This window comes from Actinia tenebrosa, unplaced genomic scaffold (genome assembly GCF_029948245.1).
Source record: "Actinia tenebrosa isolate PJP-AT-01 unplaced genomic scaffold, QUT_ActTen_1.0 PGA_scaffold6__47_contigs__length_16458017, whole genome shotgun sequence".
Classification (NCBI taxonomy): Eukaryota; Metazoa; Cnidaria; class Anthozoa; order Actiniaria; family Actiniidae; genus Actinia; species Actinia tenebrosa.
In genome coordinates, this window is record NW_028292583.1 from 15,656,512 (window position 1) to 15,681,689 (window position 25,178).

The following is a 25,178-nucleotide window of genomic DNA, read 5'->3' on the forward strand; positions in this document are numbered from 1 at the left end:
ACTATAAACAACACAATAAAAGTCAATGATTATATGCAACATATCAGACCTTTTACTTCCACTGTTGATCAACCGTTTTGGATTACATACCTCACTGTTTCAATATGAACAAATAAGGCCATACACCGCTACATATTGATTGAAAGAACGAAAAGTCAATGAAGTAAGAATAAAAAAATAGGTCAACCACAAAGACGTTTTATCAAAGAACGTTTATTAAGAAACTGGAATATCAACCAGGTAGTAATTTTCATGTGTCATGTGATTAAACTGTTGCATTTATTTTTAAAATATACAGTGACATTTTTTCTTTTACGTTTTGTGACTGACCAGCGTCACTTTTTTTATTTATTTATAATAAAACTTTATTTGCAAACAAATAATAATAGAAAAAAAGTTGCAAAAAGGGTGCCTACAGGGAAGAACTGAATCCTCATATACGGCAGCCCCCACTAACTAACTAATCTCTTAAGAAGCTTTGTGCTTTTTTCGTAAAATGTTGAATTGCGACAATGGCGGGGATAAAGACAGGGATTGTTGAAACATTTTCCCATTGCTAGTTTTCAATCATTCCCAAGGGAGCGAAATAACAAAACAAGCGGTGGCCATGTTGGTTGACATAAGAAAAGAATTCATTTTGACATTCAACCAAGATGGCGGCTATGACGTCATGTACAAACGAAGAATAAATTTGATATAGAAATACGAATATCTTTTTTCAAGAACTCAATATACACTTATTTCAATAAAGTTAGTCAACAAAAACCTAGAAAGCTGAGATCACTGAACATCATGGGAAGCTTTTCATATCAAAAAAGCATATATATGCAAAGCTTTTTTAATACAAACTGCAGCTCGATGATGCTCAGAAGAGGTGAGACTGTAACCGGTAAAAGATTCGCAAGTCCATGAACAGTTATCAAGCGGTTGAACGTGTAAAATGAATCTACCCATAATCCTGGTCGGCCTCAGCTTTATAGCTTTTCAGGTGACTAACTTTATTGAAACAATTGTATTCAATAAAGTTAGTCATCTAAAATGCTACAAAGCTGACACCGAAAAGAATTATGGGTAGATATTTTTTACATGTTTCAGCCCCTTGATAGCTGTTGATGGACTTGCACATCGTTTACCAGTTACAGTCCCTCCCCTTCTGGGCATCCTCAAGCTGCAGTTTGTATCGAAATTTGTTGGATATGAAAAGTTTCCCATGATGATCAGTGATCTCAGCTTTCTAGGTTTTTGGTGACTATCTTTATCGAAATAAGTATATATAAGTATATAGGAATCAGGGCATTACTATTCAAAGTCCTTTGCATATATTATATTATTAATGAAATCTAGTGTGATGATAATCCCTGTCTTCGGATTGATCCACGGCTGACTTAAAAACCCTCCGCATGAATAAGCCTGAAGCGAGATGACGTTTTACCCCCGACTCTATACCATAATAGTTTTTTAAATTCTTTCATATTAAAATTTTTGATTCCTTAGAGAATACAGGAACAATAGTCATAATTAAAGAACAAAAGCAATGTGAAAAGGATTATGGTCTAGAGACGGGGGTAAAACGTCATCTCGCTTCAGGCTTATTATTTGCCACTCCTTGCAAGTAATCGATCAAGCACACAACGTGTGCTTTGTTGAACTCCCGACCCACCCTTACAATCTGTGTTCGGTAATGACACTTTCTTCTTCAAAGTCGGGTTCTTTTGCGAGTTTTTATCTGGTAAACCACTACGTCCTTTTCGGAGAAGCATATATGAGTCTGCAAGCAGGATGGAGGCAAAAGCACACGAGCAACATGACACTTTGCGTCGTATTTCCATACGATTCGGAGTGTTTATCCCCATATCTAATTATCATAACAATGAAGAAGAGAGAATATAGTACTATTTTTAAAAAGCCTGAAAAAATTCAGACTAAGAACGGGATTTGCAATATTTTGAAAATTTTCCTGATTATGAATTGACAAAATTAACCTCCTTTTCAGAGTCTTATTTTTTTAAATATATATTTTTTCTATTAGAACATAAAATTGCTCTATATCACTTTCATTTTCAAGTGCACTGAAATAGACTCGTTGTTTAATAATGACGTTATGTCCAAATTTTTGAGTGTTGTCATCCTTCATTTGATAACATGAGTGTGATAAAAATGAAATTACACTACCAGCAAGTGTGTACCTTTCTACACTCAATTGAAGAATCGTTCTCGGGTTCACAAACATAGAACATAGAAGCTGAGACCGAAATGGCACATGGGAAGTACTTTAATTAGATGCATGCTGTGACCGGCGACCCGTGGCATCATCCACTGTTTTTAATACGCCTTTGGCATTCTAAACCGACTGCATGGATGGCGCAAATGAATAAATTATAATATATTTATGTCATTTCCCATGTGCCATTTCTGTCTCAGCTTTTATGTTCTTTATTTGAGTGTATACAAATACTCTATACGAATACTTCACTTCTTTCTCTTGAACTGACTTCATTAGAAATATTTGGTGGAAACTGATCATGGCTTAGTAGTCGGGAACTAACCGGATCTTCTCGTACATCTATGCCACTAGCCGGCTGATTTAATCTTTCAGGGCTATGAGCTGTAGATTCACTCATGGCAGTTTCGTAAGACGGTGGGAATTCCAAGTTATGTGACCGGTTTAAATTGTCGTTACGGCCTATGTCATCATAACTCGGCGGTGGACCGCAAGGAACGCCAGAATTAAGAACAATGTCATTCCTTAGCAAATCAGAATAACCTATTGAATCACCTTGTGTTGGTCTTCCGTGATCTTGTCGCTGTTCTATTTCCAAACCAAGAAGTCGGTTACGAGATTCTATCCGCGCTCTATCTCGGTTACCTGAGGGTGACTGACGAGTACTTGACTTTTTCCGACAGCACCATATAGTTAACCCTATCAAGAAAATAGCCACTGCAACAACACCGAATATAATTGGTATTGTCACTTCTAGAATTTCTTTGCTTTTGTTAGCTGAAAAACAAACAGGACAGTTTTGTATGTGAGGTGATCAGAGTCCCGAGATTCAAGACTCAAGGCATGATAACGGTACGACTACGGCAAATTAGAGCGTTTATCGTATGGGTGGGAAACATACGGTACTTTACTTACAGCACATGCACGGTACGACATGCCGTAACATTGAAATGGCTTTCAATAAGAATGGTTTCCGTATGAGTGGGAACATACGATACTGAATTACAGCACATACACGGTACGACATGCCATAACATTGAAATGGCTTCCAATAAGAATGATTTTCGTATGAGTGGGAACATACGATACTGAATTACAGCACATACACGCGGTACGACATGCCGTAACATTGAAATGGCTTCCCATAAGAATGGTTTACGTTTGCGGGGAAACATACCGTTTTGCAGTGACGTCATTTCTAATTCACTATTCCAGATCCGCTGGAAAAGTTATAAGTAGTTTTACGGGTTGGCGTTATTATAGAAATGCGCGTCTCAAATAAAACCTATCCTACTGTATTTTTCTTTACCTGGTTTATTTTTATCCGTCAAATACGTAGGGACGAAAGTTTTCGGTATAACTACAGTTGTCTCCATCACCAGTCTATAATACGCCTTGAATCCATTCCCACGACATTGTTTTCTTGCGTACAAAGACTTAAACGTTATGTATATTTTCGTCCAGGGTATGAAGGAAATCACCTTGTCTGGTTTAATCCCATTACAGAACGTCCCGTAGTTAGTTATAGTCAAGTGATCGTACCGAGTGCACTCTTCGTACGCAGGGTCAACCAAGTAGCAACGGTAGAGATCCATTTCTTTGATCTCAAGTATAACTGTATATTGGGTAGGTCGTATAATCCAGGTCCATTCTATATTTTTGGGGTATATTTTTGGATAATATGGACTGGATAATGACCCGTTAAGAGCTGTTAGATGAATTTCTTTAAAAAAGAAAAAAGTGATAAGAAAATACTCGCGTGTAGTCGTTATACACTAAATTGTTTTCACTTTTTTGAGTGTGTGGATTCCATATCCGTGAATCAAAACTAAACTGAAATGGCATCGAAAATAACAGGATCGATCCTATAGTTCATTGTAGCAAATTCTAAATCCCAGTATCCTATGTTAGGTATTTTGATTTTGATACCTAGTCCCCTAAATCCTATTCTCTGGGTATTCATTCCTCTTTTTATTGCTAGCAACCATACCCATTCTCTGGGTATTATTTCTCCTTTTGTTGCTAGCAACCAAACCCCATTTTCGGGGGTATTAAAGGCGATGTGAATATATGCAATCAGTAGAGGATCAATACGATATGGAATTTTTCCAGAGCTTTGCTCAGTTTTCAATGTGCTAACATTGTTTACATATAAATACAATGCACAATATTTGCACAATTCAGAATTTCAGGCTTGGTATTCAACATGCAATATGCAGTATCCTACATGCAACAACGGCAACATATATAAAGCAAAACCTTATCAACATTTTTTGAAATAGCTGTCAGTATAAGGGAGAAAAGAGAAACGGTAAGGGAAGTAAATACGAAGGAAGGAGAAGAATTGATGGCCGAAATTTAAGGCAAGCGATAGCTAAATTATGTTAAATAAGAACAGTAAAAAAGACACTTACCTCGGTATCTCTGCACGGCTTGTACACTAACTTTACTCGACTTGAGCAGCATTAGCACTATAACTATTAATAGCATAATGCAATAAGTTATTGTAATGTGATAATGATATTAATGCTGGGTGTTGATGATGGTGGTGATGACAGTAGAGATGATGATGATGAAGGTGTTGGTGATGATGATGATCGAGGGTTGTTGATGGTGATGATGATGGCAGATCTAGGGGAGCGGTGCAGGGGGAGCGCACCCCTTTCCCTCCCATTTCTAGATGAGCTGATAGTCTACTGCATTATTGGTGTTTGAGTTTGTAAGCAAAAGTTGCACCCCCTCCTAAAACGAAAATCCTGGATAGTGCAACCCCCATCCCCCTTAAAAAAAACCTGATTCCGCCTGCTGGATGGTATTGATGATGATGGTAGTGTTGGTGTTGATTGTGCTGATGGTAGTGATGATGGTGGTAGTGATAATTTTAATGGTGGTAATGATAATGTTAATGGTGTTTGTGTTAGCGATGATGATCATGATCATGATGATGAACTAAAGTGGACGATGGCGGTAGTCCAAATGATAAATTAAAACTCATTCATGATGACAAATGATTTTCAGAGAAGAAATATAAATGATATCCTGAATTGTAATAATATCATTCAGAACCATCTTCATACCATACTCTTAATAAAACATCTCCCTCGTATTCTAGTATGCCTAACCTTGTCTGTTATACTTTTCTTTACCGATTGTGTTGTCATTGAAGATGAGAATCACAGAACATTTGAAGCAAGGATACAATTTGTTATTGAAAGGGTCACAAATGTGAAGAATGTTGATAAAGAACAAAAACGACGTGCACAAGGCACTGATCTTGTTTAGACTTAAACTACATTCTAGATTCTTACATATTTGCATGTAGACCTGATATTTTATCTAGTATACTTTTTATGATATCTCATATCCTCGTGCTCTTTTACTTTTCCTTCGTATTCATTTCACTCGAATTATCCAAAAAATTACCATTTTACGTCTTCATGCTTCTCTTGCCACGCATCTTATTTGATTAATTACTAGTCAAGAAGGCTTCTTTAGCCTATTGACTGAATAAACTTGGACAGCGTGCTCAGTACTGACTTGTATACTGCTATAGCTAAAGTTTTTCACTTCGAGTTTATTGGATATACATAACGGAAATACTTCATAGCTATTTTTTTCCTTTTGCCTTTGATATCTGCTTTTGCCTCCTCTAGCGTTGGTTAAATAAGGTAAATCATTCTAATTTCGTATACGACTCATAGTAGTTGGTGATACAAAAATTGAAGCCTATGTTTGACTTACCCAAAGTATCGTACAGTGTCACCGATAACTCGAAGCTTCGCTTCATTCTGTTGGTTTGAAAGAAACGTGTTTGCACTTGTGGTGTTCTTCATGGAACATTTTACTCCTCACCTCTCCTTCACTGGCCAGTATATTTGCACCAAATTCAAACTGCGTCGTTCAGTAACAGTTTAAATGAATTCTAGGGTTGCTTTTTCTGCGACTGTTTTTTTACACCGAGAAATAGAATATCACTAACACAACTCTAAAGACAAGACAACTTTCGCTAGGTTGTTCGATTGTTGATGTCATGTTTTGTCAACCGTTGCATGACTGCCAATTTATGCGCATTCATTAGAACCTAATTATCATTCTTTTTTGGCACTCATTCATCGCAGAATGAATGGTCGGAATTTTTTTGCCATTTACTTTAACGAGTCTTCAATATCGAAGCTGACTTAAGAATCTTATACCAATTTTCAAATTGTGCGGTAAGGCCAAAACTTCAAGTGAATCTGTAGTTTATTGGCTTGTTTATATTACAGGGTTGTGCGAAAAGAAAACGAGAAAGAGGAGAATAACTAGGCTATTAAAATACAATATACCAGTTGAGATAAGGCTCAAGATTTTATTGAATAACAGCAGTCATGAAGTTTGATAATACTTAGAAAAAATCTTATAAGGACACCAGCAATACTCTATAGTATGAAGGTGATATAAAGCCACGTGTTACATGTAGAGGTTTTAGCAATCACTAGAGTTACTTTTACAAGTTGTTTAATTACACCTTTTGCTGTTCATTAACCGCAAAGGAATATTCATTGAAGCGAAGAAGCATTGTCATTAGAGCGAACAGGCATACAATAAGGCGAACGGAGTCTCAATAGTGCGATGGAACTTTCATTAAGAAATTTAGCATTGAATTTGACAATCATGAATATGTTTGCGTGGATTCATTAACGTTTTCGAACTTTCATTAGCGTTTTGGTGCAGTCAATAAACCACAACACACATTCAATACAGTGTTTTGGACATTTATTTACGCAATACAATATAAGTGTATTGTGCTTTCACGATTGTACATTTTCAAAAACAAAAAAGGGAATTTATCCTTGAATGTGTTCTCTATTTAAACATCTTGGACGATATGTTTACATGTGGTTGTACCATTTTATGCATTTCTGTGGATCTTCATAGGCCCTCAAAAGACGCTAGTCTGACTCATTTGGAAGTTGGTTTATTTGTTGAAACATTGCAATATCCAAAAAAGAGGGATTAAAAAACTCAGAACTGACTGATATTTATACCTAACGGCGCTTTGTTTGTACGAAATCATATTCACGGCTTGTAAAAAAAAAATGAAAAGACAGTTAAAATCCTAAAATTCCTATTGGAAAATATACTTATATTGTATTGCGTGAATAAATGTCCAAAACGCTGTATTGAATGTGTGTTGTGGTTTATTGTCTGCACCAAAACGCTAATGAAAGTTTGAAAACGTTAATGAACTTACGCAAACATATTCATGATTGTCAAATTCAATGCTAAATTTCTTAATGAAAGTTCCATCGCACTATTGAGACTCCGTTCGCCTTATTGTATGCCTGTTCGCTCTAATGACAATGCTTCTTCGCTTCAATGAATATTCCTTTGCGGTTGTGACTCCAATCACATTAGGTGTACCAATAAATCTTGTACAGTCTTAAACTCAACTATTTATTCACTCAAGGGTTTATCCTGTTACAGCAGTAGAAGTAATCTTTTAGTTGTAGACGAAATAGTAGTCGGTTTTCTGAATAAATTAAATACAAATTATTACACATTGCGCAAAGTAAACAAAAAAAAAAGAAAGGACGAAAGAAATTACAAATTAAACCTACCAGACTGTACGAATCCATCCGTATGGATATAAAGAAATACTGATAATAAACAACAATATTGAGTCCTGCAAACTCGACTCGCACGAGTTCAAATATTCACTTATACTAAACCCGAACGTGATGTCACGTGACCTTTATATCACGTGCACCGGATCCGGATATGACTCGGTAGCCACACCGGCCCCTAAATGGAGTTCTACAGAGTCCATTTACTAACAATCTCTCTACCGAGTGTTGATAACGTTTTAACAGTCATTCTTATATCAATGCCCAAATATTCTCTTTATTCCTCCATCTCCAATGGACATAACTTGGTTACTGGTCTTGTCAGGACAACACTACTTGTCTTTATTTCCCTTTGTCGGCGTCTTTTCGCACAAGTTGCTACTGTTGAAGTTGTCTTGACTTTCACTGTCCGTACATATCCGTCTCGGCTTGGGATAACTTCAACGACACGCGCTAGCGGCCATTTTCCTCTCGAGTGGTTCTCATCTGCAAGGAGTACCAAGTCTCCAACCTTCAGATTTCTGTTAGGAATATTCCATTTTCTTCGTTCCAGTAGTGTGGGTAAGTACTCTTTTGTCCATCTCGCCCAGAATACGTTGCTTAGATATTGTGCTTGTCGCCACTGTCGGTTGGCGTACACATCATCCTTCTTAAAGGTACCTGGAGGCAGACTGGGACTTGGTCGTAGGTGAAGAAGATGATTGGGTGTTAAAGGAAGATCATCGTCTGGGCTATCACTATTGCGCGTGAGTGGCCTGCTATTTAAGATGTTCACGACTTCCGCCATTATGGTTGAAAGAACTTCGTCACTGACTAATTGTTCCTTTAACAACGCCCGAAGTATCTGTCTTGTAGAGCGAATCATCCTCTCCCAAACGCCGCCCATGTGGCTGGCTGCTGGTGGATTGAAGTCCCATTGTATCTCTTTCTGTGCGCAGGCGTTACTGATTCTTTCTTGATTCCATTTCTTTAGTTCTTCCTTCAATTCTTTGTTCGCGCTGGTAAAATTAGTTCCATTGTCACTCTTGATTACCTTCGGACAGCCTCGCAGCGAGATGAATCTTCTCAGCGCATTAATCATGGAATCAGTGTTCAGCGAATGCGCAATTTCTATGTGCACCGCTCTCGACGCTAGACACGTGAATAAACACCCGTACCTCTTTACGCGGGATCTACCTTGTTTCACTTCCAGTGGACCAAAATAATCGACACCCACGTACGTGAAGGGTGGAAGGTCTGGCTGTAATCGATGTGGAGGTAAATTTCCCATGAACTGATCTCCGAGTCTTGAGTTCCTTCGTTGACAATCCATACATTTCCGTACTCTGCGCCGTACCGCTGATCTTCCTTTGACGATCCAAAACTTCTTTCTGAGAGATGACAGTACACTTTCTTGACCCATATGGCCAATGCTAACGTGGTAATAGTCTATGATCAAATCTGTTACGTGTCCGACGTAAGGTAAGATGATTGGATGTCTTATGCCTTCCTCGATTGGTGCGTTCACTAAGCGCCCTCCCACTCGTAGTACTCCATCCTTCAACTGCGGGTTTAATTTGAATATGGAATCTCCTGCTTTCTGAATAGATTTCTTGATTTTTCTTTCCTCCGTTTTCGAAGTATCTTTAGACAAGATCTCGAGGATCATTCATTGTTTCTGGTAAACGACGCACGTCCATACGGATACGACGCTCGTTTATCAAATCGTGTACGATTCATTGAACGAGCGTCGTATCCGTATGGCTCATGTCCGGTCCGGACGATGTTGAGTGAACGAGCGTCGTGTAGGGTGAACGTGCGTCGTTCGAATGATCGAGCGTCGTAGATGCATCAGCGAAAGTTTGGTATGACATATGAAGCGCGTGCCGTACCCATTCCAAGCTGTCTTTGATGTTTTTTATAATTTTTTCATAAATAGTTGCTCTCTCGAATGCTTTGTAAACCGCAACTGTTTCGATTACCCGAGTCTATGATGTTCGGACTATATGTATATCACTTTATGCAGATAAAGAAATTAAATCATCTAGCTGGAATACATTCAACTAGGTCTAAAAACAATTAGCAAATGAAGCTTGAAAGAAAAAGAATGAAAATCATAAACGAAACCAAGAAAAACTCAAATTCCTTTATACATATATATAAGATGCATTTTATAATTCCGTTTTCTTTCTTTACATTTATACACGATTCAGACAAACACGAGTCAGACTATCCATATTTATATGTAACTCTCTTTTATTTTTCATATTTTGTTACATATCACTTTTATAAATATTACATGACGCTTCAGATATTAAACAAAAATTGATAATTTCCATTTTTTTATTTTTAACTACAGTTTCAGACATAAAAAAATTGTTTAAACTATACATGCTTTTGAACTTTCCTGAATAAAATAAATGTGAATTAAAGCTGTCTTCATTGTTGGTGCAGGATTCCCTAGAAGAAGAAAAAGTCACAAGGCACTCTTAGTCCCAACGGGATTAATGAACGCTTTCCTTTCAACTAATACCCATTCTTTTGTATTTTTGATATTTGTTTTTGTTTTGTTGTCTACCTTGTTCTCAATGGTTTCTTTTGTCTTATTCTATCTTATAAACACTCCTTTCTACCACATCCTTTTCTTTTACTCTGACTAAGGAATAGCATCCGAAACGTCAATAACTTTTTTTCATTTCTTAACAGTCTATATTTTACCCTTTTAGCATTATTATTTTAGTTTTTTTTTTCTTGTTAACTGAATTCAATTTCCCCCCATAATTTAACCTTAGCAGATAATGGCATGTAAATGAATAAACTTTAGAAATTTTTGCATAGCAGTTGGAAATTATATTTGGCATTTTAGCATAAATTGCATACCAATTTAAAAGACTACAAAAGTACCTTCCCAAAGCCTACCAACAATACATAATTTATGTATTATTATGCGCTTTTTGGATTCAACGACACTTCATCACACGTTAGCTCTGTTGATGTATTATTTATTTCCTGTCCTGTAATCAAAAACAAAATTCAAGTGGAAGTATGCCTTTCTAAATACGAAGAAAGTCAAACTTCCACAACTCAAAAAATTCAGAGTTATAGCCTTCCCACAACTCAGAGTTATAGCCTGCCCATAACGCAGAGTTCCAGCCTTCCCACAACTCAGAGTTCCAGCCTTCCCACAACTCAGAGTTCTAGCCTTCCCACAACTCAGAGTTCAAGCCTTCCCACAACTCAGAGTTCAAGCCTTCCCACAACTCAGAGTTCCAGCCTTCCCACAACTCAGAGTTCTAGCCTTCCCACAACTCAGAGTTCAAGCCTTCCCACAACTCAAAGTTCAAGCCTTCCCACAACTCAAAGTTCAAGCCTTCCCACAACTCAGAGTTCAAGCCTTCCCACAACGCAGAGTTCAAGCCTTCCCACAACTCAGAGTTCTAGCCTTCCCACAACTCAGAGTTCTAGCCTACCCACAACTCAGAGTTCAAGCCTTCCCACAACGCAGAGTTCAAGCCTTCCCACAACGCAGAGTTCTAGCCTTCCCACAACTCAGAGTTCTAGCCTTCCCAACAAGATGCATTTGTAATGACCTACACCTTCATATGCAAGGTCATTACAATTGTATTTTAGTAGGAAGGCTAGACCTCTGAGTTGAAAGTCAGCGATCCCCTTGTTGAAAGTCAGCGATCCCCTTGTTGCAAGTCAGCGATCCCCTTGTTGAAAGTCAGCGATCCCCTTGTTGAAAGTCAGCGATCCCCTTGTTGAAAGTCAGCGATCCCCTTGTTGAAAGTCAGCGATCCCCTTGTTGAAAGTCAGCGATCCCCTTGTTGAAAGTCAGCGATCCCCTTGTTGAAAGTCAGCGATCCCCTTGTTGAAAGTCAGCGATCCCCTTGTTGAAAGTCAGCGATCCCCTTGTTGAAAGTTTAAAACATTAAAAATGTTTAGTATAACAGCATTTAAAATCAACAAGTTCATCCATTGTTATATTATGATTTCCACCCACCTTAGTATGGTTGGATTTTGAATGTATTCAACTTAAGATCTTCTGCTTAAAAAAAGGTGCACAGTAAACATATTAGTAAATAGAATGGAAATAAGTTATCCCAGTTACATGTCCTCATCAAAAACAGTCAGTCAATGTTAAAGTTCACAAACATTGTAGACAGGAAGCACACGCAACATATATAACATACTTTTACTGATACTGATGCTGATTTTTTTTTTTTTTCATTTTAAACACCTGATGGTTTAAACTGTACCATATCCCCATTTACTTATATGTTTGCCACTAGCGAGTACCAGGCCTTTAAGGTTTTGCACTAGTGGCTTATTAGAAAGGGGACGTCCACCTGACGATTATGGACAGTTGACGTTGTGATGTGTCTTTGCCATCCGGCATAGAGTAAATACATGAAACTGTTTTGTGTTATAAGATTGATGTACAGAATCTCAAGAATAACCTCTGTCCAGGAGTCAAATTTGTTATGAGAATTAATCTAATAAAGTGAAAGCATAAACAAACATAATTATATTGCTTTATTACTTAGCAGTTTTTTTCTTGATTAAGTTTTCGTATGTAAATCTGATAATTATAATATATGTATATAGTTTTAATGGATTGTAAATTATTATATATTTTATGTACATGTATGTAGATAGGTAGGTAGGTAAGTATGTTTATCAAACTCATTAATAATTCATGGCAAAATACAACGGAATTCACGCCCGTGAAGAGCGTTGTAAATCTGATACAAAACTGTGTTCATTGCATAAACTTTAAATTGAATTTTCGTGGCCAAATTCACATTAATGTTGAAAATTTAAGTGATACACAAAGGAACTAACCTAGACGTGTCCGACGTGTCGCGTCCGTGTTGTATCAGATATACAATCACTCGGATACCCCTCGTGGTTGTATATCTGATACAACACGCCCACTATGTATGTATGTATGTATGTATGTATGCATGTTTGTTGTTAGTTACCTTTATAATTTAGGAACCAATAGATACTCGTAACGCTTTGAAAGTCCATATCCACTCACAAGAACTCATTTGAAAACTTTACTGATACCTATTAAATTCCAAATTGTACTCTCGTGCGATTTGATATATGAATAGGAATTTTGAGATCAATTCTAGTATATCTATATTCGCGCGCTCGCCCATTATATATACTATATCTAAAGATCTAAAGTGAGATCTTAGACTAAATTAGAATTCTTTTACCCCATTCCCCTAAAAAATTAATTACAAATACGTAATTCAGCCTAAAATATCCCTGTATATATATATATATATATATGTGTATGTGTGTATATATATATATATATATATATATATATATTGATTCACCGTCTTTGAAATTACTTCCAAGGTCGCACTTCAACAAACATAGTTGTAAATAGGTAAGTGAAAAAGATATAACTTTGTTTGGAACTTCAAAGCCACCATGGTTGTAAACAAGAAAGTGAAAGAGATTTCTCTTGTTTAGATGAACGTGAGCTAAAGCAACTCGAGTGCGTAGACATTTTGTATATTATATTTCGTATCAATGTTAAACGAGCGATACGATAATACTTAGGTTTCGTTTCGGGTTAAACTTGAATAAATTTATTTATGTTTTTGCCTACCATTATTTGAAGACTTTAGGTAGATTGCTTACTGCGCAGAAAAGACTTTGAACATTCACTCTGGCATTCCAGCAGCTCCTGGCACGGCCATCGCACAACGGGGAGAATACGACTCGGGTGCCGAGGTCATACACAACCCGCGTCGGACCATGGGTAAAAATCTATAAATATTCGGTCACCTTCAAACCGCCGTCGAGAGAACTATTACTTTAAAAATAAATCATATGAAATTAATATTCAATTTTAATCTTCATGAATCTTTAAAACTATTGAGACAACGCTTGACCAACAAAACTTCTATTACAATCTTCTTATATTTAAAAATATATGAGTAGTAACACGTCAAAAAGTGACCTTTCCCTGTTGCCTGTTGTTTGAAGCAAGATACTGAGGTGTTAAAACTGTAATCCGACAACCAACTTCCAAGAACAATACTGTGATTGGCCCATTCATTTCTGGTGTTTTATTTACGCTTCAACTATTTCCGACCGACCTAGTTTAACTAGCGAAATGTGACAGCTCTCGACAAAAAATGGATAGATCTCTCAATCAACTGATGTTACTTAAAAATGCTCCGAAAATTAATATTATAAACTGGCTTCAAAATTACGGTCTCATTGCTAATCCGTTGTTTTGTGGTGACTGCAGCCATAATATGGACTTGGTTAGAAGAAGTGAATGTCATGTTGACAGTTATCAATGGTGAGAACTCGATGAATTATAGTTTAACCACTTGTAGTTGCCCTTATTCAGTGGAATATGACTATCCGAGTTGGGATTCCAGCTGGGTTTTGAGTTAGGATTAGAGTAAGGATTTGAGTAAGAATTCGATTTGGGATTTGAGTTGGGATTCCATATTGGAACAAATATTATTGGATATTATAACCATGCAGTTCTTTTGCATAAAACATTACCAGCATACAGTTTGTTGTATACGTAATACATATTAAAATCATTCCATACACTAGCTGTGGGCTACTCGAATTATACAAACCCCGAACACTGAGTATAACTTTTATGCATTTGGAGTAAAAGTAACGCATCACAATGGGAGATCAGGGATTTTAATTACTTGGGAAAAGCCGCTATAGGGAAAGGTCACGTACAGTCAAGAGATCAAAATACAAGAACAACAACAGCTAAAAACCAAGTTAAAAACTCATTTATTAAACCACATTCTGCTATGCTCCGCCTTGGTCTGTTGAATCAACTGATATGATACTTACGAATCTGCTATATGTAATACACATTTCTTTCATAAAATCTCTGTGATCAGGCATAAATATCCACGAGATGGCTATATGGTGCGTCTGATCGTTCATCTCTGAAAATCCTTGCAACACTCGAAGATAAACTGTACATTCGCGCGCTGCCCATGTAATATCATCTACCTGTCCTATGATTTCATGGGACTATTAGTAAATAAATAACTACAACATATAAATGAATGGCGGATTAAATGTATGCATGAATAAATGAATAAACAAAAATAGCTAATTCATTGAACGTGAATAATGTTTACTTATCATATTGCATAAACAAGATCATAAATAGATTTTTTCGGGATTGTGTTAATTTCAATCATTAATAATTCACAGCATTATGTACAGATAAATCAATTACGTATACGAAGTGAATCTTTTAGTCAAAAGAAATGCTTGGTAATTCTAAACAAATGATTGGCTAAAACCAAGAATCCCAACTCGAATCCTTACTCTGTTGCTAGCTAATTTCTCTCCCTTTATCATATATTCATTCATACTCATTGATATCTGATAATGTCTTATGTCTTATGTTGTCTTTTTGTTTTTTTTCTCTCGTATTAATCAAACTTTCTTCGTTCTTGCTATTGATATGCACCTCCATAATGCTTAGATACACTGTAATTAGTGATATATTAAGGTTGTATTTTTTAGGAGGTGCTCCGCGTGTAAGAAGAAAAAGAGTTTGCGGACCAACAGTTTTTTTGGCGAATTTCCAAAAACTCCGCTTGCTGTAGTCCTTCTTCTCATATATTTTTGGAGTGAGGATCACAGTCGTAAAAGAACCAGCAGAGCAATTGAACTTCCACATAACCTGGTATCTCTAATCTTCAGAAAATTGGAGGACATCTGCACGGAAGATTTGGCAGCATATCCCATCACGCCCTTTGGTGGTGCAACTTGCGTATTAAAGTGCGATGAAAGTAAATTCCATCACAAACGCAAGGTATTACAAAAAATTCAAATCCGCATGAACTTTTTCTTTCTTTATATGAGTGATATATATTTTTTTTAGATTTCACATTAGTGTATATTATTTTTTCATATCTTTTTCCTTTGATAGTACAACAGAGGAAGGCGACCAAACAATGACGGCTGGGTTTTCGGCATAGTTTCAACGGCCTACACACCAGTTCGTGGATATTTTGAAGTGGTCCAAAAGAGGGACCGAGCAACGTTGCTTCCGATCATACAGAAATGCCTTTTACCAGGAAGCGAACTTCATACAGACGACTGGGGGGCTTACGATGGTATAACAAATCACCTGCCAAATATTGTTAGTAGACATCGCGTGGTCAACCACTCGTTAAATTTTGTCGACCCAGTAACAGGAGTACATACACAAGAGATAGAATCTGCGTGGAACACATTGAAATGTGGTGTAAAGGAAAGGAAAGGAATTTGCAAGGAGGATCTTCAATCCTATCTTGATGACAGAATGTGGCGTCAGTGGAAAGGAAATGGTGACATTTTTCTCAATTTTATATCGACCCTGACTTTGCAGTATCCCAATGTTCCTGTATGAGAGTTTGAAATGTAAATTTAATTGTTATAATGCCCAGATAGGACGACGGGGAATTAACGCCGCATGAACGAGGATTTAATTTAATTAAATTTATGCCCTGTCCCAGGATTCCGTTAGTGCAGGTGGGTAGTTTCCATTGACTAGTGAGTACATGCAAATTCAAAACTGCCTTCAATATTACAATTACTGTAACAATTATAGTAAATCATAAAGTTATAATTAGATACGTTTGCACTATGCAGTATTAAAATTGTCCCCAGGGCACCGCGAGAAAAAAAAAAAAGCTTCTTTCGCATCTGCGTAGTCAACGACACAAGTAGCAAGAAGGCATGTACAGTTATTGTTGCAAATAAAAGAATACCCAAAATATGTGGATGTTGATTATTTGCAAAATAAGTTTTCGTTTGAAAACTACAGATTCACAAGTCTCATATACCTCACAAACAATCGACCTCATGAAACGAACGAACGAACAAGCGATCGGAATGATACGATAGATGGATGGATGAATGGATGGATTGATGGAGGGAGGGAGGGAGGGTAGGAGGAAATCTGATTTTGCATTTCGCATTTCTTTAATTTAAGTTAGTAGTGAATTCTTTAATTTTCTTTTGAAACGATACTTATGGGAATATATATGCAGTACCAATTCCCAAAGATAGAAATTGTATTCCATAGAATACTCTATTAACTTTATATTGGTATTTAATTCACCAACAACTTTCCCATGCTATCAGTGAGTGCTTGGAGGCAAGCCTCCAAATAGCATGTTACTAAATTATTAATAACAAAAACGAGCTTTAAGATCTATATATTTTGCTGGAAGAAGACTATGCAATTCCTTTATTTGCTAAGGATAATATACTATACCCCATTAAGGGATGTGATACCCGATTTAGGTGGGAGGTGTCGTGTTCCTCGTTACCTACCACTTTTGGAAGTGAAATCTTAGACTTTGTCCCAAAATACATTCAAACATATTTATTCGTCTTTTATTAACAAGTGCGTCTAAGAGTACAGTAGATTGCTTTTACCGTTGCTTATGAGTTTATTAGATCTATGAGCTAATTTATGGTTTTTACTACATTTATGGTTGTTATTACATTTATGGTGAGTATATACACAGCCTGGAATTCCATGCCCATCTAATTGGGGATGGAAGCAAGTTAGAAAGTCCTGGACTCCACTTTGGACAACTCTACAACAAGTCAAGGACACCTGTCAGGAGTTGATTCGCTGTGGATGTAAAACAGTTTGCAAGGGATGTTGTAAATGTAAGAAGGCTAACTTGGTATGCACTGGACTGTGCAAATGTTCAGGAGAACGCGACTGAAGAATAACATCAAACCACGATTTAATAAGAATGTATATCAGGTCAGGTTCATGCCTGCTACTGGTAACATGTAACCCAGTACTACCTGCGCAATTTTGCTCAAAAAGCGCGTGCGTAGGCTCCCATTAAATGCTGATTATCTCGAAAACGAGCTCGGGACACCCTATTTTTCTTTCCAGATTTGGAATCAGCATTAAATTTCAACTCGGAAAATCGATGTTTTAAGAAAAGTTTAAAACAATTTTCAAAAGTAGGCAGTCACAATAAGGTAATTCCCTTGTTTTGCACTGCGTATTTTTCTGCGCATGTAGCTAAAAGCATGGAACTAACAAAGTTTAGGCATTTTTCTTTCGAAAACTAAATAAGAAACACGTTCAAAACCAAATTTCACTTTATTCTCTTTTTTGGGTAGAGGAATTGCGATTTTTATCTGACTCGCCCCAGTCTCGGAAAAGTGTAAATTTTCGACTATTTTGATATGTTTTTTCAAGATAAATCAAAAACGATAATGGTGATCCCCATTTTTTTATTTCAGGTTTTTGATAAATGCAATGCTCACAATTATATATCACAATATGAAGGAAAGATTATCGTATAAATTTTGAAATATTTTGATGAGAATAGTTGAGAATAGAATAGCCCTTATTGTTGCCTTTTATAGACCACCAAACCATGACATTCCTACTTTTATGAGCAACATGGAAGATATTGTGGCTAACAAAAGTTACCCCAATATTCAAATCAGGAAAGAAGAATAACGAAAATAACTACAGACCTATTTCTGTTCTTCCGTTGTAGATCATCAATGCCTTCTCCACAAGTTAGAACACTATGGTGTGAGAGAAAGTGGTCTAGAATGGTACTGTGACTATCTCACCACTCGTACACAAAGAGTTAATTATGGAAAGGAACTTTCATCCATCTTTCATATCGATTACGGTGTACCTCAAGGGTCAATACTTGGGCCTATACTGTTTGTCCTGTTCATTAGCGACTTGCCTCAATGTGTACAGAAATAACATATTGGTATGTATGCAGATGATACAGTGATATACACCTCTGGGGCTGACGCAAGTGTTGTAGAAGAAACTCTCCAGCAAGATTTGAAGAGATTGGAGAATTGGATGACAAGCAGCAGATTAATACTAAATCCAAGCAAGACCAAATTGATGCTTTTTGGTACAAGGCAAAGATTACAAGGAGCAGAACTTAGAATCCAGCTTCAAGGAAAGAACGTTGATAGAGTCTTAGAATTTAAGTATTTGGGAATCTATTTAGATGAAAGTTGAAATTGGAATGTACACGTTGATGCAATGTGCAAAAAGGTTACAAACGATTAGGTTTGCTTTCTCGCATAAGATCTTGTTTAACAGTAAAAGCGTCCAAATGTGTATATAATAGCTTGATATTGCCAATACTTCATTATACAGATACAGTTTGGGGGGAACTCTCAGCTGGAAAGAGCCAGCGCCTCCAAAAATTGCAAAATTGGACAGCTCGTATTATTATAAATAGGGAGAGTTCTCAGGAAGCTCTACAAATATTGGGATGGCCGGGTAGATTTAGCCAAGACAAGAAAAATGCATAAATGCATATTAGTATTTAAATGCCTTCATAGCCTAGTTCCTTCATATCTTAGTGATTTCCCTATAAGGAATAGTAGTTTCCATACATATAATACTAGAAGAAAAAATGACCTGCATAATTAATTTCCATGCAAAGTTTCGGGACAAAGTTATTGGCAAAGTTTCTTTCAAGGGAATTACCTATGTAATTCCATTGTTTTGCACTGCGCATTTTGCTGCGCATGTAACTAAAGGCATGGAACTAACGAATCTTAGACATTTGTCTTTCGGAAACTAAAAAAGAAACATGTTCAAAGCTAATTTTCACTTTTTTCTCTTTTTTGAATAAAGAAATGCGATTTCTATCTGACTCGCCCCAGTCTCCACTCGGAAAGGTATAAGTTTTCGACGATTTTGAAATGCCTTTTCAAGATAAATCAAAAGTTTTGCAAAATTTCGATAATGGATTTAAAATTTTATTTATTTATTTGTTTTAGGACTATTTCATCATCTTTTCTCAAAACAATCCCACAATCACGTGACAAGCCTGCCTTAACAGCTGTTTCTTGCACTTCCATCCTTATGCCAATAATTGGTTATTACATTTACGATTGATTTTTACTACATTTATGGTGGGTATTCCATTTATGGTGGGTATTCCATTTATGGTGGGTATTCCATTTATGGTGGGTATTCCATTTATGGTGGGTATTCCATTTTAAGTCCAATCTGGGGATTTTAGAATTCCCCTTTTGATAATTATTGCATAGTCCTTTAGTTCCACTTTATATTTGATATTTTCAATGATTTTGATGGTTGTAAGAGAAAGCAGTTAATAACACAAAAAAGCATAATATATAGAGGTATATGAAATTTGTTCTTAATGTTTAAAAAAAATATCCTAAGCTAAGGTTAAGGTAAGAGATATGATTAGGGATTGGGCTTAGAGTAAAGGGGTAGGGTAAGGGCAAGCCGAAACTCTGAATTTTGTGACAGTTGAAGTAGGGGGCCGGGAGAGGGGGGGGGGGGGTGATTCTTGGTGATAACGGGTGGGATGGTAGGCGGAATTTTCCAAAATGACCCCTACAAGATGCCTGAATCTTAAACAGGTGGGAGTGACAGCATACGATTTCTACCCCTAAAAGATACCAGTTGTTATCAGAGTTGTTATTATTAAAGTATCATGGCCCGGTACCCCAAAATTGCTCATGAGTGTCGATTTTTACATTTTTACATTTTACAATTGAATATATAATAGTCTTCGATTTTCCCCATACAAAATTTCGACAGTTAATTTTGATAGCAAGTAATAAAGGAAATACGGTTTGTGTCAACAATGTCAGAAACATTTTAGCATTTCTCTCGCATTTTGCGTTCGGTACATTTTGAGTCCTATGTCAAAGGAAATTTGACCGATTTAACTGAAATTTTGGAGAAATCATATTGCATAGTTGTTCTTACAAAGAGTGTCTCCGATTTTTGATTTTTTGTTTTATTTCCTAAGTTATCGCGGACTTTGGCTTGTATACCAGTGACGTAGCATCGTCATAACTTTAAGAGCGTATAAAACAGCAAAGGGGCAATTAATCAAAAAACCGGAGACACACTTTTGACAAGTGATGTCTTGTGATCTCGTAAAGGCAATAAGCATTGGTTTCCCATCATTACCGGCTTTCATCGAACTCTGCTAATATGCCATAATGAAAATTTGAATAATTCGCCCTAACTTAAAATGATGAATATATTTTACAAAAGGGAAAAAAGGAATACTTTCTACATTTATTCAGCTTTCAGAAAATGTATCCTTTGTTGAGGTTTTGATTAAAAGGTTTTGCGCTATTAAGAGTTGAATGCACAATGGTCGCTACGGGTAACCGGCCTGATACCTTAAATAAAAATTATAATTTTTAGATTTTAATAGTTCCAAAGACGTGAACTTCAAACACGTAAAGTTGTCATCGCGCTATTGTTATGTAATATTTTATTATCTTAAAAATTACCATAAAAGATAACAGCTTATATTGAAATTGCCCAAAAATCTTTTAGACACCCTAAAAGATTCCAGATTCTCTATTCGTGTACTCATGAAAGATACGACGAGCATCTCCGCCCTTCAACATATGGGAGGGGTTTTCATGCACAAAAACGTGAATCAAGGATCCATGTCTGGTTTGGCAAGGTACAAGAAGCAAAAAGCTTTTCAAATGCTACATTGCCATTATTTTTTTACTGGTCAAAACAGTGAGAAGAAGCAAGAACTACCTCCCATGCATTTCCCATCCTATAAAGAGAGCAAACATTTTTGCTAAATGACAAGTTATCCCCTCTTCACGTGTCAAGAATTCTGTACCATAAGGCATCGTATAAAGACCACTTTTGTCTTGTTGCCCGCCTGCTAGGTGGATCCATAATTTTCATCAGGGAGGGGTGCTGCTTACATAGTCAATCCAGGATGTGAATGAAAGCTTAGGCCCGATTCATACGTCGCGCTTTTATGTGCCGAACCTAATATCCTATTTGGGTCGACACAATTATGTGATCGAAACCTTTCCTTTCTGAACTTGGGAAAAGCTTTTTGGAGATCATAGTGTTGAGTTACTATTCCACTAGTCCTTCTGAAAAACGGAAAGAAATCGCTTTATACGATTTCGAGAAATATGATTTTCAGGATAGTTAGTTGATTCATACGTCGAGCCTTTCATGTGCCAAATAGATACTATTAGGTTCGGCACATGAAAGGCGCGACGTATGGATCGGGCCTTAGTTTTCTATTAGTTATAGAGTGACAAATACATATGATGTCGAGTTTCGTAATAATTTTAGTTAAGTATATCAATAATATATAGTAATAAGACTATTATGATTTTCTATTTGCTCTTGTGAAACACTTCAATGTATGGGATTAATCATGTTTGGCAACTGGATGACTCGAGAGGACGCTTTTATGATATGTACGTTCGCTAACATTTCACTAGCGGCGATATGATCAAATGGCCGAGAAAGGCTATTGTCTGTAATTTTTTTTCAGAAAAACAAAAACAAAAAGAACACTGGAACTGAAATGAAACGGAATGAATAAAACAATTTTTCAATCTAGCCTCCCCACCTATGATATCACTTCAATTAATAATTTCACGAGAATCATAATTTTTTCCCCACTTATTATCTGTTATAAAACATGCAAAAGATGCATATGTTTGTCTGTCTGTAGCCTAAAGAGCTCTCTAATGCCCCAGGAGCATCGCCAAACACAAATTGATATTTTCGATATTACATCAAGTAATAAAAGGTAACATAAACAGTTATTTCAATACAACCATTGTTAACATTTGTAGTTCAACTAAATGCTCACAACAGTTCTCATTTTCCGTGAGCCTCACTAGTCCGTGTTCTTGACGGCATACCTTCGTCTCGGTCGTCAGTACAAAACTAGAAAAAAAATAGAAATTTAAATATTTGAAAGAAAGAACAAAACAAAAAAATGAAAAACGTCTTCATCATGTGTATATACCTTGCTTTCACAAAGAGAGGGGATGTTCCTGCCTCTGCTCGTAACGATAGATAAAAATTGGACTGACGGTTTGACGGTGACCTTCTTAAAATGCATCGAAATCTGTATCTCTTATGGGTCATCACTGGACTGGTCAAACCCATATAGCCTTCGTTCGAGCATTTAGCTGCTGTAATATCATCGAATGCCGATATTAACCACTGAAACTTAAAATGGTATCCTCTCTTTTTTCGACGACTCTTTGGTTCTGTGTAGATGTAACAAAAATAAAAAATAAAAATAACAATAATATGAGTGAAAATAAAACAAAAATAAAACAAACAATACTTCACCAAACACTGAAAAACCTATGAGAGACACATGACGTGAAACCATCGCGAAACCATCTACAACATAATATCGTTAAAACTCAAATTATCACCAAGGGAAAATAATTAAAAATACAATAAAAAATACCATTTCACACATTACCTTCTGCCACATATCTTGTTTTAAACATTTGAACTTCATCAGCAAGGAGTTTTTGATGCGTGATGGTGTATTCGTTTGCATGCTGTTCTTCTTCTTTTTGGGGCATCACTTTGAAACATCCCTTTACTTGGCATCTCACCATTCTGTTTTTACATTTCATGAGATGGAGGTGGAAATGAGACCTGAAAATTAATAGAAATGAAGCATAAATGGTAGATGCAAGTTCGGTCAGTTTCGCACCACTGTAGGTGGAAACCTGTATTTTTCTCCCGGTATCTAAAGGATCGTAAAGCCTTTTTGATTAACCTGCTGCACTATTTTTACAGTTTAGTGAATTATTGAAGTAAATTAAGAAAGTTATGTTTCCGGGATCGAAATTATCGGAACTGATCGTTCAACTCCCAATGCAATATCATACAAATTTCATAGAATAGGGGTTTTGGATGGCATGGCGTCTTATCTAGATTTTCAATCAGACAATTTTGGTTCCAACAAACAATATTACATACGATAGATATGGAATAGCCTACAGAGGAGGTTTAATTTTTATGTAACCTATTACATAAAGTATTTCAGTCAGCATTATTATTCTCCCCTCGTATTCCGTTTCCAATTCAGTTTTCATACCTGGGAATGAGCGCTCCACACTCATAGGGACAACCACGTGGCTTCTCATCACATTGCTGTTCATGCTCCTCCAAGTCCCTTCTACTTATCTCCTCCCTACAGAATTGACATTTTTCTTTCTTGCTTGGGCAAGACTTTGCATGTTCTTCCATAATAGATCGTATCCCACTAAACCCGCATCCGTCGTAGCATGTAACTTGATGGTAGGAGCAGCTGGTGATATGGTCTTGTTTTGACGATTTTCTCCTTTCCAACTGCATCCTTCATTAGTACATTTGATTTGTATTTTATTCAATAGAATATTTAATGCTACATTGACATTGAGGCCTTCGTCAGCGGTTCCAATTTCTTTCCTGCACGAAGGGCACTTTCCCGGAGGCCGGCTTTTTTTGGTACAGATTTTCTAGGCATGTCTTGCAGACTGTATGGCCGCAGGACAAGGAAACTGGTCTGTACATAAGGTCTTGGCTAGTTAAAAAATAAAAGAAAGTAAGATTGGAGTTCCTTAAATTTTATATTTAGTTGTCGAAAACATTGAATGTGGTTTAGTATCGTTTAAAACTGAAATACATTTATGAGAAATATTCTTACAATAGTATTTTGTTGTCGTCGTCGTCGTTGTTACTTTTAAATACACAAAATAAACGGAACAATGTGGTCCTTAAATGGTTTTCCATATTAAAAATAATTATTAACAAACAATATATAGTTAATAAAAAGCGCGTAAATGATATAGTGGTAAACGTAACCTACCATATAGGACAGAAATAGAAGTTTTCCGTATGTTGTCCATCAACAAGCTTGAATGGAAAAGCTCCCATTCCCGTCATTTTATACATATAAGATAATAAAAACAGATCGCTTGCGAGTATCACAACGACAGCTTTCAGGAGTTAACAAGAAAGAAAATCAACACAAAGTCAACTGCGTCACTTATTTAGTCAATGTGTTGTCAATGGAAATGTTAACTTGAGTGAAATTCCTTTAGGTGTTTTAATATGACGACCACATTTCAAGAATCACACTGTGATTGATTGTTTCTTTTATTCTTTTATTTTAACTTTAAATCATCTTCATTTAGTAGTTTAACTTTGCCCTATTTCCGGGGGGTGTTGTATTAGCTAGTTTAAATTGGTCATAGTGAAAACACAGCCATAGTCTATGTGTCTCACATCGGACGATTTTGTAATATACCTCGATCGTTACCAATATGTACGGTATATTTATCCGGAAGTAGCACAGGCAGGGAAAACCGTTAATAAACATATAGCACGTCTTACATAGCTATTGTGTTATTTTAGTTCCTGGTTTACTTAGTTAGTTACTGATTGTTTCGAATTATGGTGGGCTAAACATTTGACTTCTTGTGCTAATATGTAAGGGTATTTGTGTCTTTAATCCACTAGTTCATCAAGTGGTGAATTAAATGAACGCCTCACGGGGTAA

At 36.5% G+C, this 25,178-nt stretch overlaps 3 protein-coding genes and 1 long non-coding RNA gene across 4 annotated transcripts; 1 reads left to right on the forward strand and 3 right to left on the reverse strand.

Moving 5' to 3' along the window:
* Positions 1-194: 194 nt before the first annotated feature.
* Positions 195-6,248, reverse strand: LOC116288259 (uncharacterized). Its single transcript, XM_031695033.2, has 4 exons — positions 5,963-6,248; positions 4,636-4,698; positions 3,531-3,944; positions 195-2,998 (listed from the first exon to the last, which is right to left on the reverse strand). Exons 1-4 carry the CDS (start codon positions 6,006-6,008, stop codon positions 2,457-2,459), a joined length of 1,065 nt encoding a protein of 354 aa, XP_031550893.2. The 5' UTR covers positions 6,009-6,248; the 3' UTR covers positions 195-2,456.
* A 1,395-nt stretch (positions 6,249-7,643) lies between these two features.
* On the reverse strand, positions 7,644-9,475 carry LOC148906190 (uncharacterized). Its single transcript, XM_089039422.1, has 2 exons — positions 7,822-9,475; positions 7,644-7,733 (listed from the first exon to the last, which is right to left on the reverse strand). Exon 1 carries the CDS (start codon positions 9,473-9,475, stop codon positions 8,105-8,107), a length of 1,371 nt encoding a protein of 456 aa, XP_088895548.1. The 3' UTR covers positions 7,644-7,733; positions 7,822-8,104.
* A 569-nt stretch (positions 9,476-10,044) lies between these two features.
* Positions 10,045-13,570, reverse strand: LOC148906191 (uncharacterized). Its single transcript, XR_016121547.1, has 4 exons — positions 13,439-13,570; positions 11,810-11,851; positions 10,711-10,820; positions 10,045-10,266 (listed from the first exon to the last, which is right to left on the reverse strand). It is a non-coding gene; the product is annotated as an uncharacterized LOC148906191 (long non-coding RNA).
* Positions 13,540-16,592, forward strand: LOC148906192 (uncharacterized). Its single transcript, XM_089039096.1, has 3 exons — positions 13,540-14,140; positions 15,355-15,646; positions 15,764-16,592. The coding sequence occupies exons 1-3, from the start codon at positions 13,971-13,973 to the stop codon at positions 16,223-16,225; spliced, it is 924 nt and encodes a 307-aa protein (XP_088895222.1). The 5' UTR covers positions 13,540-13,970; the 3' UTR covers positions 16,226-16,592.
* The last annotated feature ends 8,586 nt before the right edge of the window (positions 16,593-25,178 follow it).